The 17,500-nt window shown below is 50.6% G+C and overlaps 2 protein-coding genes across 2 annotated transcripts in view; both read left to right on the forward strand.

Moving 5' to 3' along the window:
• The window catches only part of LOC126581459 (neural-cadherin), a 209,809-nt gene that overhangs the window by 166,705 nt on the left and 25,604 nt on the right, over positions 1 to 17,500 (forward strand). The window contains exon 16 of the mRNA XM_050245133.1: positions 12,547 to 12,684. Within this exon, the coding sequence (XP_050101090.1) occupies positions 12,547 to 12,684 (138 nt within the window). The remainder of the gene's footprint in view (positions 1 to 12,546; positions 12,685 to 17,500) is intronic.
• Positions 9,308 to 11,384, forward strand: LOC126581449 (ATP-binding cassette sub-family G member 4-like). Its single transcript, XM_050245116.1, has 3 exons — positions 9,308 to 10,175; positions 10,245 to 10,453; positions 10,531 to 11,384. Exons 1-3 carry the CDS (start codon positions 9,326 to 9,328, stop codon positions 11,326 to 11,328), a joined length of 1,857 nt encoding a protein of 618 aa, XP_050101073.1. The 5' UTR covers positions 9,308 to 9,325; the 3' UTR covers positions 11,329 to 11,384.

Consider the following 17,500-nt stretch of genomic DNA (forward strand, 5'->3'; position numbering starts at 1 on the left):
TTCGCCCAACGCGGTGGCCAACTCTGGTGGTGGTGGTCTAGTCTGGTGTTGGTCTTGGTTGTAGTTCGAGTGGTGATGGTTGTTGCTTTGGGTGTCGCTTTTTCCTGTACGCCTTTCGGACGCCGTCGCGGTTCATGCGACACTAATCCCAGTCGCGCTTGTACCCGTTGCAATTCGCTAACATTACTAGTGTGGTGTCGGTAGGTAGGATCGCCTTGATGTGGCCTTCCGTTTTACTCCACCAGGAACTCGCGCAAAACTCTCTCCAGTGTGTGCGCTACCCGCTGAGGTGGTTTCGAACAAGCTCCACCTACGAGAGTTTGGTTTTAGTGCCATGCTGGTGGTTCAACATGTTAAGGCTTTTGCTACCAACGTGCTTCCGAGCGATCTGTGGTGGTTTCCATGTTAGAGTAGTACAAAGTGAGCTTCCCATTCGTGCTAACTTTACTAACAACTTACTCAGGTGGCATAATGTGCCATTCAACGATAAGCTTCATTCGATAAGATTTCTTTACAGCACTCGTACCATCATCCTGCTGCGTCTTGTGTTCACGCAACGCAAGGCCAGCGTTAGTGTCATCAGGTACCTTCATCCAGTTCCATTTACGGCCTGTTGGCTTTCGAAACTACATTGACGAATCGATTGAACCTGCCCAAACCTAGCTCAACTTGAAGCACGCCAGCGCCGTAAAGTGTATTCTCTTCGTGTCATCCACCGAAATCTAACGGTGAAACCTTTGCTCAACACCTACATCAGTTCGCATATTTAGGTGCCAGATGCGAACGAGATGCTTTCCGTGAAAATCGTCGCACGATACTAGCGGTTAGCCGCTTTTCCCGGAATGTGGATGAACGAGTATCCGAGTGGGGGGCACCAATACGTTCCTGGAAGGTCCAGGAAAAGGCTCGTCATTTTCGTTATTGGGGCCGGTCGAAAGTGAGTTCTTTGGAAGACGAATTTCCGCTCCACAAATAAGGAAAGAGAGAGAGGTAGAGAGTGAAATGTTGTACTAGCTGTATGGTTTTCTTGCCTTGCGGTTAAGGTTCGCGTGTTTGGATTTGGTGCTGCTTGCTCAACATCCTTTGAAAATTCGCCTCTAACCGGGAATAGGAAATGTTTCTACTTTTTTTTTACCACAATTTCATCATTCAAATAATACAATTTCACCCGTGTACTCAAACTACGATTCGATTTTACATGCCAAACCGTATTCGATATGTGGAGCGCACGAGATTGTAGTTGTCCGTTAACAACAAACTGCCACTTGGCAGGTACGGAACCCGTTTCGTTGAAACTTCAAAAGTGCGCTGATGGCATGTCAACGCCGTTATCGAATTGAATTTCATGCATCGGAATATGCTCCACCAAAAGCTTTATATTTTTATCCCAACATGTAGTTTTTTTTTTTTTGTTGCTTCTGCTCGCGACGCATACACTGGGCGGACGAATATGATTGCCAATGGTGCTACCGGCGCAATGGAATGCGCCTTTGACATCCGTCGGTGCACCAGATGAAGCAGGAAATTTCATCACCGCCAACCATCCGGTTGGCGCTGCTGCGCGATCACCGAGCGCCCGTCAACGCGCTCGTCGATGACACTAAAGTGGCGCAGCGTCAAAAGCACCGGCGAAAGGGCTTTAGTGGTGCCGGCAGAAGTGCCCGAAGTGCATTAGTCGCTAGGTCGCGTGGCTGTTCCACGGCAAACCATGGTTTGTGCGCCGCTGCAAACACCGACACCGAAGGGCCCTACACGCGGAAGGGCGAGTTTCTGGTGGAAAAAATATTTCTGCATATCGACCGACGACGACGCTCGACCCAAGGATTGATGCAGGTGATTTGAGAATTCAATTATGCTTGGTTGGTCGAAATTGAATTCTCGACACTCCCTGCCGATGCTGCGGTGTTTGAATTGCATCAAATGGTTGACATTATAAGCAGGGACAGAGAAAGAGAGTGACAGCGACGGAGGCAGATTGGTTCCCTTTTCTTTCCAAGCTGCCACCAACTCCGATTCAACGCAGGAGTTGGCCAGTAACAGTAACAAGTACTTTACGACATCCTTTACCCACTCGACCGTGTCCGTTTTGGTCGGTGGGACTTTATTTGAGCCGTCGCACAAACAAACAAAAACACAGGCAGACCGACCGACAGACCGACAGATAGACGACAAACGAGACAATGGGGCTTGGTGACCGTACGTCGCCGTTTTGTGCGACTTCAACCGGTTCCACGTCATCCTTTCTGAGGAGCTACGGCCGGGGCGGTCATTAATTCGATATCAAGGACGAACTTTGGTGGTTTAGTTCTGTGTTTGCTTTTCCTTCTTCGTTTTTTCCGTTCCCACCGTGCCGCTCTGCATGACTGCAAACAGAAATACGAATGTCATGGCCGATTTAGTGTCTTTTGCGCCGGGATTGCGGTCACGCATTCGTTCGAACGAAGATTGGGCCGCAATGAAAGTCAATCCATTGACCAGTGGTAGCAGCAGCAGCAGTACAGTGGACACAAAATGGTGGAAGCGTCCAAACAAGCCGCAAACAAAATAGTCCAGCAGAGGACACACCATCAGCAGCAAGAGCATCAGCAGCAGCAGCTGTTTCTTATCAAATCAATCCATCGTATTGCCAGGAGGGCATCTTGTGGTGTCTTTGCTGGTTGCGGTTGCCTGTTTCCTTCACCACCATCCTGTCCCAAACTCTCTCTCTCCCTCTCTCTCTCTCTCTCTCTCTCTCTCTCTCTCTCTCTCTCTCTCTCTCTCTCTCTCTCTCGCTCTGTGTCCTTCCTTCATTATCAAATTGCGTTCATCGGCAATCACGCAAATGAAGCGCAATCACGACCGACAGTCGTCGGATCCAAGGCGATGCCACGACGACGGCGAGGAATCTGTCGCTGAGCAGAATGGTTTAATCCTGCTTTCGCGGACAGAAGAAGTACCAGAAGGGACCGGGAATTGGGTAAACAACGGGAGCGGAAAAAAAACATGGAAATAAAGCGGAGAGCACCGAGACCGAAATGATCGGCAAATCAATTCGGAATTGCAATCGTATTGCGGTCGGTTCCGGGCGGAGGGAACCGAGCGGGTGTTTTGATGCTGGCTGCTCGGTTGGCAAGCGAATTTGGAGGGTGGTTCTGGTGGGTGCTGGTATTACACAGTCCTGGCAAACTGGCAAAGACTGGAGATACGTTGGTTGTTGTCGAGGACGATGACGTACATAAGAAATGGTCGTGGTCATGCGGCATCCCCGGGATTAGCGTGGCAGTGAAGCGATTTATGTTTTAATTTGCTTAAGAATTGCTTTTCTCGTTGCGAGGGAAACACCACCCAGCTCCCCGGGCCGAGTGGACAAAGAGTTTCATCTTCTTTTCCGTTCATCCAGCCATAATCATAACCGTATCTTACGCTTCAAGTACGCACCATCATTAGAACGCTTGGTTCTCTCCGGAAGTGTTTTCCGTCCAAAAATGGCATCCAATGGTGAACGAGCACGACTCGTGCGACGTCATGAAATTGGTGCTTGGCAGTGATTGCTCACGGCATACGGCGCATTCAACAGCATTACAGAAGGCGCGCGCGCTAATCGAGATTAAAGGCTGTTTAATGCGTCCGATGTAGGGCTGGCGATAATCGTTGGACGATTTTAGCTCCAACCCACCCCGCCCATGGGAGGGAGCGTATTCATTTTTATGCTCCATTCATGGGGCACTCCGCACTCTCCGGTTCGTTTCATTGCCATTCGTTAACGGATGTGACTGAGGCCATTACGCGGCCTTATCTTTGCTGCTGGATGCATGAGGGGTCCGCCGGTGAAATGCATCACAGGTATGCTATCACCCCTCCGTGAAGCATAATTAAGCCTCAACTAGCGTTCTAATGAAGGAGAATCAAGCAATTTTCCCTCTCTGACTCGTCCAATGCTGCGAAATGCTGGCCAGTGCGGTGAGCTCAAAAGGCTCTCAATCTCGCTTGACGTTTTCATTTTTTTCCTTCCAGCGCTTTTCCCGTTGCATTCCTGGTAACTTGCACACGTAAAACGTGCCAGATGAAACAGAGCAGGAAGAAAAAAACGTTCCGACGTGCCAAAAATGGATGGCAAACTGTTCTGCCATCGCTACCGCTACTATGGCTTGTGATGTTGTCTCCCCTTCCCATCCAGGCCCCCCACCCGCCCCTTGATGCTGGCACTACTGACTTCCACGAAAGCAACATTCCAAGTTTCCAAATTCAATTAAAATCTCGTTAGAACAATTTGTGCTCGGTCGGTCGGTCGGTGTCTTCGTGGCCGTTTCCATTCGCTATTTTCGCTCTGTTCTTCTCAAACTTCTCATCAGAGCGTTTTTCTCGATTCTTTTTCGAACTTTTCTTCGACTTCATCGAGCTTCAGGAATAAAACAGAAAAAACCGTTCGCTCTGTTTCTATTTAGCACCGTTTTGCTGGACTTCGGAGAGATCGGAGCGCTTCCTTCTAGTTTTTTTTTGTTGTCCGGAAGGAAAGGTTGTTTGACTGCATTTCTTACTTTTATCTCGTTCGCTCCGGTTTTTCCTCTTTTCGCTATCGGACCAAAGCGGTTCCGTGCCAATTGCAGCAGTGCATTGCATCCCTCGGGACGGTCAGTTGTTATGCTTTACGGGCCCGTCTTTTGAGCACCCGGACAGTGCACTGTCTGCGGAAGAGATATGAGGCGAGAGCGCCAAAAAACTCAAATTTTCCTACACGCAACTTTCACGTTCCCCAACTTCATAGTTACCATCCGAATGAAAACTACTTCCAAAATGTGCGCTCCGAAGTTCCGGAGCGTCCTCGGAAAGCAGGAATTCGTCCCAGAATTCAGTCCAAAACTGTGAACCACTTTAAAGCACCAAACATCACCGGGGGCTTCGTGGAAATTCATCGAATTTACTGCGCGAACCCACAACCATACCGCCAGGATGTAGAATTTAATTGTTTTACATAACTTTGCGAAGCGAAACCACGCTGCTCGCCTTGTAATGGTGGTGTTGAATATGCATCACGACACAAACACTACTCTGTAGTCAGCCAACCAGCCAGCATTCCCGTTGACATCGGGTTCGCTCTGACGAATTAATTATGTATACATTACCTGGCACGTTGGTGAGCAGTTGTTACTCTTGCTCTGCCCTTGTAGAGCTGCAAATCCTACCGCGGATCCTAGCTCGCGGATGTTCTCTTACAAACGGTGCAATGGACCGATACGGACTGGTACAATCGATGAAATTTTGGAAAATTATTCAATACGATGACTCCCACGATGTGCTCCTGTGGAGCGATACAAATTGGAAGCATCCGAGCATCGTTTCGCTTAATTTGCAAACCGACAAAAGACAAATGATCCGTGCAAGAAATGAGATCCGGTGAAGATCGAAGACGTCTTGCACTAGACACACCACCAACTGGTTCGTTGCACCCGTGAGCCGGGCGGGAAATGTATGTAAACGGGCGACGAAGAGAAATGGAATCCATAAGCATAACTGGAGCACTGGAGTGCCGTAAGTAAGCTGCAAGCTGCTGTTCCCAGTCAGGAGCAGAGGGTCCCAGCCTCTCCCATTCTTCCCACGGACAGATGCAATAAATCATTTCAGATAAATATTTTGCTAAGAAACCAGCCAAGCAAAACCGGCTACACAAAGCATATTTTGGTGCTTGCATCGCACAACATGATGCGCAGCACCACGGGCGTTCGTTCCGCGGTCGTCCTCATCTCTCATCTCTTCTGCGTGGTACGAAAAACTTTCCACTCAGCATTTTGATGCCACGAGCAGCCGAACAACAACAGCAGCAGCGGAAAAGGCAAAACACCAAACATACAACAGAGGCAACTGATGCACTGTTGGAAACGGGAAAACCCACAAGCCACGACTGCTCACACAAATCTATTTCCATTCTATGTTCTGTTCTGTTCGTGTGCACGCGAACGTCTTCTGGTGAGCAGTAACGCCACGTCAGCATGACGATGCCACGCTGCCACAGATCATTACACGTCGGTGCACTTCATTGGGGATGGCAGGATGGCCACCATCTTTTGCGCTACAAAGTGCAGTGCGAGTGCTTTCTCCTGTTGGCCTTGCTGTTACTTCGACTGTGCCATTCGTAAACGTTTACCAGTGGCATTCAAAAAGATACTCCCGGAGCTACACAAACATAAAACCACCAAGCACCACCATCCTCCTCCCGGGTTGCATGAGAAAAACCAGCAAAAAGTCTCCTTGGCTGACACCTCTAGATTGGACCGAAACTTGCGTTTGCTTGCGTGATGATCCTAAGTGATGATGAGTGCGACGTCGCGAATCTGCGACATCGTCGATAATGGCAACCAGAGAGCATCCCAATCGATCGAATTCGTTGATGTAAAGTGCAAAGTTTCGACACGATTTAACCGTTCTGGAGTGCGATTACCGGCAAACTATCAACCGTCGAACGGAGTTAGGTGTTGCTCTTGGATTTAATATTTCATCTCGGTCCACATCCACTGCCAGGGCAAGACAAACGGGCAGCTCTCAAAGTTAACGTAAACTGGCCAACTTATCGAAGATATGAAAAATGAAAATTACTTTTTCCGCTCTCTCTCCCCCTCGTGCGGCCACAAGAGACGGGGAAAATTTGAGAAGTTAGTCACAAAAGAGATCGAAAGGAGGAGTCGAGGCGTATCGGATCGTTTCGATTTATCACGTCGTCGAATGAACCGAGAAGGTGAAAATGAGTTCGATGTGAAGCAAAAAAAGTTTCTCAAAAAAATCGATATCTTTTGTAGATCTTCGAAGCTTCTCCATCTTTTTTTTTTATTGGGAGGATTTTCGACAGATAACCTTGGAAACCAGCGGACAACAAAATCATTTTGGTAATGCTACTGCTGCTGCCGCTTCGTCATTGAAGTGAACCGCACTCTGGTGGTGAGGATTGCGATAATCCCTCTTGATGTTAACCGCAGCAGCAGCAGCAGCATCGTGTGCCACAGAGACATAAACACCCATTCATAGCCGGCTCTCCCACGTAATCGGTCTACGATTGCAGTTCCATGTATTGCGATTAAAAATAATGATCTCGACACGGGACCTCGAGACGATTAAAGACACAAGCGGTGACGCGGTGGTGGTGGTGGTCTGTTGCTGAATTATGTTTATGCTGCCGCCCGGGTAGTGCACTTGCAATGGCCGCATAAAGCACAAACAGAGGCCATCCACTTCATCAGCATCACAGCACTGTGCACTGCCACTGTCCGTGGCTTCTGCTGCTGCTGTTGTGCCGGGAGCGATGACGAATTGTAAATTTTAATTAACTCCCCCAGTGGACTGAATTTGTGTATGCGTGTATGTGCGTCAAGGGGGGGTATTTATGACCGCAGTGTTCGTGTGTCCTTTCCATTCTACTTGGAACCTGGTCGTTGGTCGGTTGATCCTGGGGAAAATGGAAATAAAAACCGAAAATCCGACTGGAAAATCATATTAATACCACCCAGCATCATTCCTCCCCCGGCGCGGTTATCCATATTGCGGTTAGCGGATAACGTTACCACGTGGACCGGTGCCACGGAAGTAGTAAATTACACCGACCATTATTATCCGGAATAATCGTTGGACCGCGGAACCCTTGGCTTGGCGCGGGCACAATCGCCGCGTTGGCTCATAAATTTCCATCAGCTTCCAGCATCCGAGATCTATGGGAGCGGCCGGAAGTTTGATAAATTCGTGGCTTATCCCGACGGTACCCCGCCGGTACTTCCCGATTCGGTATTTTCGCTTTTTTACAATTGATCCAAATCGAATTTCAGCATCATCACTCCGCGAAACGTTCCAGTTTCGGATCAGGAATGGGCGCAATCGGAATAGTGTAGCTCCGCATCAGTTAATACCCAGCGCAGGTGATTGGAAACCACTTGGTTGTTAATTAACGGCCACGACTCTGTGTTTCAATATTTATGGACCCGGGAACGGTTAGATTGGAAGACGTGCAGTAGCAGCAGTTGCCTGAACCCAAAATACCAAACAAAGCGGAGAGACCACCTGCTGCTGGATAGTAATTTGAATCCGTTACTGTAATCCACGAAGAGATACCGCCCGGGGGCCTGCCGTGATTGGAAAGTTTACCGGATTGATACGAAAACCAATTGGTTTTCCGATTTGAATCAAATCATGAATTGATCGGGAAAGTTCTCTCGAATGTCCGGGTTCCAGGGTATCAACTGCAAGCGCTCGATGCGTGTCTGTATTTGAGCCGTTCTTATTGATTCTGCAATTCCTGTAGTGAAATTCGTCGGAACTATTGACTATCAATTACCAGATCTTGAGCATCTCTTGATCATGGTTGGCGACTCCGTATGATCAAGGCAACAGGATATTCTGTGGCTCAGACCAAGTCTCGTTGGTCAATGTTGAGCTCGTCCGGATTATATTAATGTTTTATTGGATCACGTATTTCAAATTACAATCCAGCATTCTCAGATTTCTAAGCTCACAATTAGAATCGACTTCTGATGCAACTCCTAAGTTTAAATGAAAGAAAGAGCTTCTTCTATGAGGAATAGAATATTTCTAACAATTTGTGATAAGACGATTTCAACAAACGAATCAACTTTACCACAATATGTAGCAGATTTGTGCTTATCCAAACAACTTCAATGTGATATGAAGGACTTCTCTTCAGCACCTTTACAGCAGCTAAGCGGGCACTCTAACGCTGATGGAGAGCTATTTTTAATTGGCAAAGCCTCCACTCAGATCGCCGTGTTGTGCTCGCTATCGTGCCTTTTAAAACGAGCCAGCCAGCACCTTCCGCTAATCAACGTCATCTAGCCAAAGCTTAGATCAATATAGCCAACCTCCTCTCGCTCTCTTTCTCTCCCTCTCTCTCTCTCTCTGCCTGGGCCCTTTCTTATCATTTTCCGAGGCCCGCTATTCAGGACTTAGTTTATGCTTTATCAAACATCATCGCCCCGAGCGACTTTCTAGCGACCGTAACGCACCGCTGGCCTATCGTGCGGATTTGATTAAAATTATCGTCCATAAGCCCCCGGGGGAGCGGGCTGGGGAGCGAAGGGTGGATAGGCCCGATAACAACAGCAGCAAGGTGTCAGCGAACACTAGCGAGCATCTGTCCGGTGCACGGCCAAGCACAACCACACGCGACACCGCGATTAGCACAAGCTGTAGAGAGAAACCACGACGACCTGACTTTGCGATAAAGCTTATCGGCCGGTGAGCGAGCGAGCGCTCGCACGCGGTTGCAAGTTCGCGACGAAATGCCACCAACGACCACGACAACCACCACAGTTCCGTTGTGGCCCGCGGGGTCAACACATTCCACCCTTAAATGGCCAGCGTGCCCATAGTGGCCGGACCGGAGTCGCCGGCAATTAATTTTCTCTTCGACAACGTCGTGTATCGTGCCCGGGCCAGTGAGTCCGGCGGCGATGGCCACCATCGTCGGTCGTCACCCCTGTTGGCCGGCCTTTCCGGTCAGTTCACCGGTGGGCGGTTGACGTGCCTACTCGGACCCTCGGGAGCGGGCAAGACAACACTGATTGACGTACTGAGCGGGTACCGTGAGCTCCGTGGTCTCCAATCGGGGACGTTTCAACTCACCGGACGGGGGGCACCAACCACCGATTCCACCCCTTCCCTGACGGCCACCACCAGACGTCAGCTTATCGGTTACTGCCGGCAGGAGGAGTTGCTGTTCCCGGAGCTAACTGTCACCGAGACGCTGCGCTATGCGGCCGCCTTTCGCCACACACCGGCCCGCAATCACCGAATGGTGGACGACACGTTACGGCTACTCGGTCTCGATGGGCCCAGTGTCCGGAATGCGCGAGTGGCGGTCCTATCCAGTGGTGAACGGAAAAGGCTCGCGATAGGGCTGGAGTTGGTCGGTGAGCGACGGATTCTGTTTCTGGATGAACCGACGACCGGGCTTGACAGTTGCACTGCACTGGCCGTCTTGAAGCACCTGCGGCATCTTGCTGGCGGTGACCCTGGCTGCCCTCGGATCGTGGTGTGCGTCATCCATCAACCGAACTCCGCCCTGTTCCGGCTGTTTGAGGAGGTGTTTGTGTTGCGCCGTGGACGCTTCCTGTATCGTGGTCCAATTGGGCTTCCCCTTGAGCGATCGCTCGAGCAGGCCGGTGTCCACTGTCCACTGTCCTACAATCCAGCCGATTACGGTATGTTATGCGTCCGCCCGGTTCAGATGCCTTCTCTAACCTTCGCTTTTGCTCACTCTTCAAAGCCAGTCCTGGAGCTAGCGTGCCGGGAGGAGAGCGATCCGGCTGTTCAGTGTTTATTGGACGAATTTGCACCTCCGCCAGGGGTCCCGCGGCCAGTTCCAAAGCTCACCACGGCTCTTATTTCCCCCGATGTCACCAAACAAACCCTGGGAACGGTGGCAACCGGGTGTCGATTGTTACTCGCGAGAACACTGATACGCTCCCGGCGTAGTCCGGTAAGCGGCACTTTAAGCCATCACGTCCACCAGTACCACCTTGATCCCTTGCTACTACCGCCGTTGCGTTGTTGCAGGCACTTCTCCTGGGGCGTGTGCTGTTCCAGATCATCGGTTCCGTCCTCTTCGGTCTCCTCATGTACGGTGTCGCTAACGATGCAGAGAAAACGATGCAATCCGTGTCGTCGGTGTTCGTGCAGCTGGTGATGGTGTGGATAGCGAACGCCACCACGACGGTCACGGTGACGGTCGCGGAACTGCCGATCGCCGGTAAAGAGTACGCAAGCGGTTGGTACTCGACCGGCACCTACTTCCTCTCGCTGGTTGCCTTTCAGCTTCCTATCACGGCCCTCGGTTCCGTACCGGCCGCCATCATCCTGTACGTGCTGACTACCGGTGGGTCGGCACTCGAAGAGGCCCCCGCTGGCGGTCCGGATCGGCTCGCAATGCACGTGCTCATCATGTTTCTGACGGCCTGCATCGGTCAGTCGGTGGGCATGCTACTCGGTGCACTGTTCCGGCTCGAGACGGCCATCTTGATGGTACCGTACGCCAACATTACCTTCTTCTTCGTCAACAGCTACTTCGTGCGGGTGCGCGACGCCCTGCCGGTGGTGCAGGCGATCGCCCGGTTGTCCTACTTCCAGTACAGCTTCGAAGGTGCCATCAGTGCACTGTACGGGTACGGGCGGTCGGATTTACCGTGCGGTGAGCTGTTCTGCTACTTTCGCAAACCGCGCAAGGTTCTGCACGTGCTCGATGTGGCCGGCGATCGGTTTGCGCTCGATGCGCTCGTACTGGTGCTCTGGATTGTGGCGCTCAATCTGGCGCTCTACTTCGCGATAAGAAGCCGCCTCAGAAGCTGCTTTCAATAAATCCTTCCCACCGGCACCGGTTGGCCAATGATGGCCGCGTGTGTCCCGTGGCTTAATTATGTTGTTCTTTGGATCATAAAATTGACATTTGCACCGTTCGTTCGGTGATGATTTGTGCCGGTTTTGCCAGCGGGTGTGCATTGAGGTCGTTCAGGCGGAAATTTGATGGATTTGCCCTCGACTCGGCTCATTAGGCCGACAAGTCCGGTCGGCCTATCCGCAGGGGGGGGCACATTAATCTTACCTCACGCCTGGCGCACCAGAAAGCCATCGATGGCGACAAAATACGGGACGGCTTGTCATCATCCGCAGCAGCGTGAGATCCGTTTGATCCGGGCGCTAATTAAATTCTAATCCTAGGGCCCATCGCCGTAGCTCCACCTTTGAAGTGTCAGAGAACTAAACTGATGGTGAAACACGCGCAAAGTGGTGGCGCTTTCTTGCTCACTTTAATGTGATGTTGGAACTGCTCCGGAACTGCTGTTGCAGCGTGTGCATCCTCCAGGATGCCTTTTCTTTGCTTTCTTCGGCACCGGGACCAGCGGTGCACAGTCTCGTTAATGCGGATGCGGCTGCATTCGCCATCTTCAAAGGAGTCACCGGATTGCGTGCCGGCTAATCAGTCCCATTCCAAACCGTGCAATCAGCGATGCCATCGGTGTGGTTTCGAAAGTAATTCCGGAACAATTCTGCTGGAAGAAGTCTTCGTTGCTAGTCGAGCGAACCGCTTTAAAGGACGAAGCGATCCTTGCGATTCAAAAGCAATTATAGAACTTTCTGCATCGTGTATCTATTCCAGTTCTCCACTAATTAAACTATTGCAAAAGGAAATCAAATCTATTTGAGTAAACCATCCTTCCTCTTCTGCATGTTTCCCCCCCGTAGCCGTATTGAACATCGCGATCATCCTTCGTTAATTATATTTGCTTTTGGTTCACTGTAGAGCAGCAGTTTGGCTGTTGCTGTCCTCTGTGTTCTGTAGTCTTTAGTGTATCCGTGTGCTTCACTAACAGCAGATTGTGTTACATTAAACATGCATGAGTATCTTAACCGTATATGTATAATTTCATTTCTTACTCACAAACATCGAGACACAGAGAGCCCCAGAAAGCTAGCGGATTACTGACATTCCATTTTCTTGTTCTTTCACTTCGCTCAAACCGCACCGGAACGGTGACAACAACACTGCACTACACTACACTGCACTGCACCGTGCAGGTCACGGCCACGGACGGTGACAAGGATCGGCCCCAGAACATCGTCTACTTCCTCACCGGCCAGGGTATCGATCCGGACAATCCGGCCAACAGCAAGTTCGATATCAATCGGACCACCGGCGAGATCTTCGTGCTGAAGGTAAGGAGCAACTGTGCCGCTACGCCTCAACTCAATGGCAAAGTACAATTTGCTCGGGACTTAATTAACTATGAATCCGCACACATACACCAGTGACCAGAGTGTGTTGTGCCGTGTGGTTAGTGCTACTATCTGCACCTTATGCTATGTCTGTTCGGGTGCTCATGAGTTCTTTAATGCAATCAGCATAAACGCCACAACGAGACGATAAGACCCAGAACCGCAGCGCTCAGCATCCAGCAAACCCGTAGCGAAGTCAATCGTCCGAGGTTCGCACTTTTCCGCACTGACAAACCGAAAGATCTGAGAGGGAGACGGAAGGAGGGAGGCAAATTGAATATAGTTTGCCAACTTCCTCCCCCCCTTTGCCACTATCTACAACTCTTGCCGAACACACTCCTTCGAGGAGGAGTTCTGGTGCCGATCGATTGGCTTAATCATGCAACGCGTCAGGCAGAGGTCCCAGCTACTACCGGGCCTGTCCATTGCAGACGAGACTTGAATTGAGCGAGTACCGAGCCGAGTTTCGACTTTCATTCCCATCGTCCGGTGCTTTACCTCAAGTGCAAGTCGTTCCCCCTTCCATCGTCCACCGCCTTCGCTCTCCCGGACACAATTCGCAATGGCTGCAGAAGTCGTCGTCGTAAGCTGTCATAAATCAAGAAACTTGGCACCATTTATCTTCTCGTCGTATCCGGTCCCCTTCCCAGATCCACAGCTCATCGATGTCGATAACGGATACTTCGTCTCTCCATTGCACACTTCTTCAAATTCTCCAATCCCACTCACGGAACGAGCGAGAGGATGTCATCATTACGCTGGAAGGATCTGGATGTACCTAACCGGAACTAATCTGCTTCCTGTACTACTTTCGCCTCACCATCACCACCATCACCAGCAACTTCCCCCGGGAAAGAGCAATTCGAATTCGGCAAATTAATGATCTCGCGCGCGCATCGTCGCACGGCGCCACGGGATTTGGCGCCATTTTTTATGCGAAACGCATCATAAATTTAAATGATTCCACTTAAAACGCCACCACCGCGCCAGTGTGACGCCCAGTTCGCACGTCCGGCGTAGAGGTGATCAACGATAAACGCTGTAATTATGGCCTGACCCGGACTCCGCCAACTTTACTCATCAAACTTTTCACTGCGCGTCACTCGCTGGTGCCGTACGGACGCGAGTTGCATATTGATTTTGAAATTTTAGAATCAAGATAATTATCTTTCGTGGGTGTACCTCCACCCCACCACTACTCAAAACATAAATCATCCTTGGGAAGGTAGGGAAAGTGAGTGTTCACATTGGATTGACGCATTTCGTTCGTCTCTCTCTCTGTCTCTCTAATTGCGTCATTATTAGTACGCTACCTGTTCTGGCTCCTGGAAATCATTAACATTCGGAAAAGCTGTTTTGCAACTTCATCGGAAACAAACGCACACCGCCACGGGTAAGCGTCCTTTTTCGACGCTACTTTTCTGGTGTTTGTCTCGCGGATTTCTTTGTTCCGTTTTTGTACGGATTTCCCGGAACTCGTTCATGCTGGCTGACAGGTTTTCACGTTCGGTTTTCCTTTTTTTGGAACCGGCATCCCTGCACCGGCCACTTAAAAGTTATCAAATTTAACGCTTTGACAGAGCGAATCGAACACGCGGACACACATGTGCTTGCGGTGCTTTGGGGTCGCGTTCAGGTGTAGGGCGTTTGGACAGTCACCGAAACGAATGCCCAATTTTTTCCCATTGTGTCGAGAAGCAAGTTCGAACTTTGCTCGCATCGAACGCAGGATCAAAGGACGTTAGCCACTCGATTGGCTCTTCAGTCACCAGATGCAAGGCTCAGTGGATGTGTCTGTGAACTGAGTAAGGTGGCCTGACAAAAAACGGCACCACGGCACCAACGTGGCACCAAAACTTTGGGGTCTCACACGCCAACTCCGAAAGTTTGGGACTTTTTCTCCCGGGTCGAATCGGCTGTTGCCGGTGTACTGGTGGGTTCCAGGGATTTCTCGTCTCTCTGCCCGCGGTCTCCACTCTCCAAATCCTTCTTTTCTTCGTCCTGCTGCCAAGTGTCTGCCTCAGTGGCAAGTAACGAATGAGGAAAAACGTTTCATTTCCTCCCGAGAAGCTGTGCCCATCTGAGCGGTGGTCCATTCTTCGGCGATGGCTTCCGGATACTTCAATTTGCCACTGTACCCTCTCCCTCTTCCACTCATACTCTCCCTCGCAGCAAAAGTCAATCTTGTGTCGCGACAGATGAAAGGAAGAAGTGCCTAATGGTGGCTCGCTCGCGGTTCGCAAGATAAGAGTGGACGCACCACCACCACCACCAACGACCAAAGCCTTTGCAGGTCACCCACGAGGGCCTGAAGTGACCGGGAAATGGCCATCTAGCAGCCACCGCAGCAGCAGCCATGGTCGTTGAACGGTTCAATAAATAATATTTAAGACGGCTCATTGTTTAAGTCCCAAGACACGGCACGCCTCTTGGCGGACGATGGTGAAAAAGATACGCGAAGATCGAGAAAAAGCCAAATAGCGCGGCATTCCAGCGGACGAAAACTTTGTCCCTACTCTAGGCGTCCACTTGAGTGCCAACCAAAGTTGAGCGCACGCCTTTTTTTGTCGCAACTAACAAGCCATCCAGCAGGAAGCAGCGCTCCTTGTGACGCAGCACCAGAACCAACAGCGGGAGCGTTCTTCCACTCGCAAGTGGCCCATTGAGGAGCGCGCAATAACAGAAAAAAAAACGATGAGACGGAAAAGTAGTGCAAACACCCCTTCTAACACCACCACCACCACCATGAGCCAGCTAGCGGAAGTTATCAGAAACTTATCAAACGGGACAAGAGTCCTTGGCTGGCGCCGCCTGGCTACTGTAATCATCCAAGCACTCTTCACGGAGGAGGTGGCCTGGTTCCACCTCAAGCGCACCGTAATTATGATAAGCAGCCAAATTTGTCCGCGCTCCAGGACCATCGCGCTTTGACCTTAGCCTCCAGCTTCTGTTCCGTTCCGTTCCGTTCCACTGTGCGCTCTGGACGGTTGGGCGCGCTGAGAAGAAACATTTTCATTGATGCATTTTTCATGACCCCGGGACATCTTGTTGGCACAAAGCTGATGCCACCGAGGGCACTAGCGGGCGCGCTCTGCGTCGAGTTCTTCGGCCAGCACCAGAAGCAGCTTAAGCTATCTCAAATTACAGTAGCAGCAGCAGCAGCAGCAGTGCCTTAGTGTTGATGTCCGCTCTTTGACGTCGCGAGTAGCAAGAGCGGGTGTGTCTCCGTCTTAAAGTGTCGCTTGCGCTTTAATTTGAACGAAATTTGGCTGCAATTTATTACAAAAATCCGAAACAATTGGCCGCACACTCCACGCGTGGCATTGCCGGGTCACTGCTTCGTGCTATTTATTAAACTTCTTTACCATTATGGCCCACGGCATGAAATGGTGCATGAGAAGATACGTGACGTATTAAATTCTTATTTCCTCGCGTACTCTCCAATTACCGACCGATCGACCGGGAACGGCCACGGCCACAATCGAAAGCTGGCCGTTAACGCTCCCGCTCTTCCATTAATGGTTCAACATCCGAGCTCATTGATTTCACTCTCTCAAACCAATTCCGGGTCCGCTCGGGACACCTCATTTTCGCGAGGGATTGGCGCGTGAATCCACGCGCGACTTTCGATCCATTCCAGATCAAATAACGATGGTGGCTGGTACTGGTGGTGCTGGTGTGGGAGGCTCCCGGGTTCACATTTAATTTGATTTTTCCTCCTGCAAGCTTTTTCCATATTTTTTCGGTGTCCCCGCACACCGCAGTTCACACGATGATCCTCTGTTCCCGGGGCAAAAAATTTCGTACCGTTTCCCGGGCCGGGGAAATCCCGCTCTTAACGACAGTTTGATGGCTCGCGTTGAATGTTCGCTCAACTGGAGGATAACGCGCCAGCATGCCAGCACATACAAAAAAAAAAGAGAAACATCGTACAAGCTGGAGACCCCTCCTGGTGGCCTGGTGTCACCCACTCGAACCACCACCACCGGTAGAACATCTTGAAAGTCATAAAACCTAATGGCTTTAGGGTTGCCGCGGTTGTGCTGCGGCCCCGGCTCTCTGTGTATCAGTGTTCGGGCTCGATTCTTCGCTGAAATATTCATGCAAATGTCTCCGACAATTTCTTCTCGATGGCTCTCGTTTCCCCCGCTTTTTGATGGTGTTGCGTGGCCCTTTTTATTATGAGCAGCAATCGTACCGCAGCGACGAGTGGCGTGGCGTGAATGTGTTTTAAATTGACGTAAAGTGTGGCCCCGGGCCTACAAGATGTTGTTCCCGTTGCTGCTGCTGCTGCTGCTGTTTGGTATTCGGCAACAGACGGGTACCGTACGTGCGTGAGGCGATTGTAACGATTGAATGTACCGCATAACAATGGCGAATTGATTTGCGCCGATGGTTGTCGGTCGGGCATTGGATCGGAGAGGGGCTATGATCGTGCTTAATTGATTGTGTCCGCCGGTGACATATGGTTTGGTGCGCGGAGTCCACCACGTCCGTTACACCAGATGTCGTCCTGGATTCTGCCAGATATTGGACTACCAGAACTGTCCTTCTGTAAAACTCATATAAGTTCCGGTTGCCGGTGCCAGTTGGCATGTTGGACTGCTTTTAATTTAATCTGCCTACCAACACCACAATCTCCACAGTAGGTGTGCTCAGAGTCCAGGAGGAAGTGTCCAGTTCTATTTAATTAATTATTTACCACCGGACAAGGTGGCATTCCGCTAGTGCTAGAGCGCATATTGTGCAGGAGCAG

The sequence above is a fragment of the Anopheles aquasalis genome, chromosome 2 (assembly GCF_943734665.1).
Source record: "Anopheles aquasalis chromosome 2, idAnoAquaMG_Q_19, whole genome shotgun sequence".
Classification (NCBI taxonomy): Eukaryota; Metazoa; Arthropoda; class Insecta; order Diptera; family Culicidae; genus Anopheles; species Anopheles aquasalis.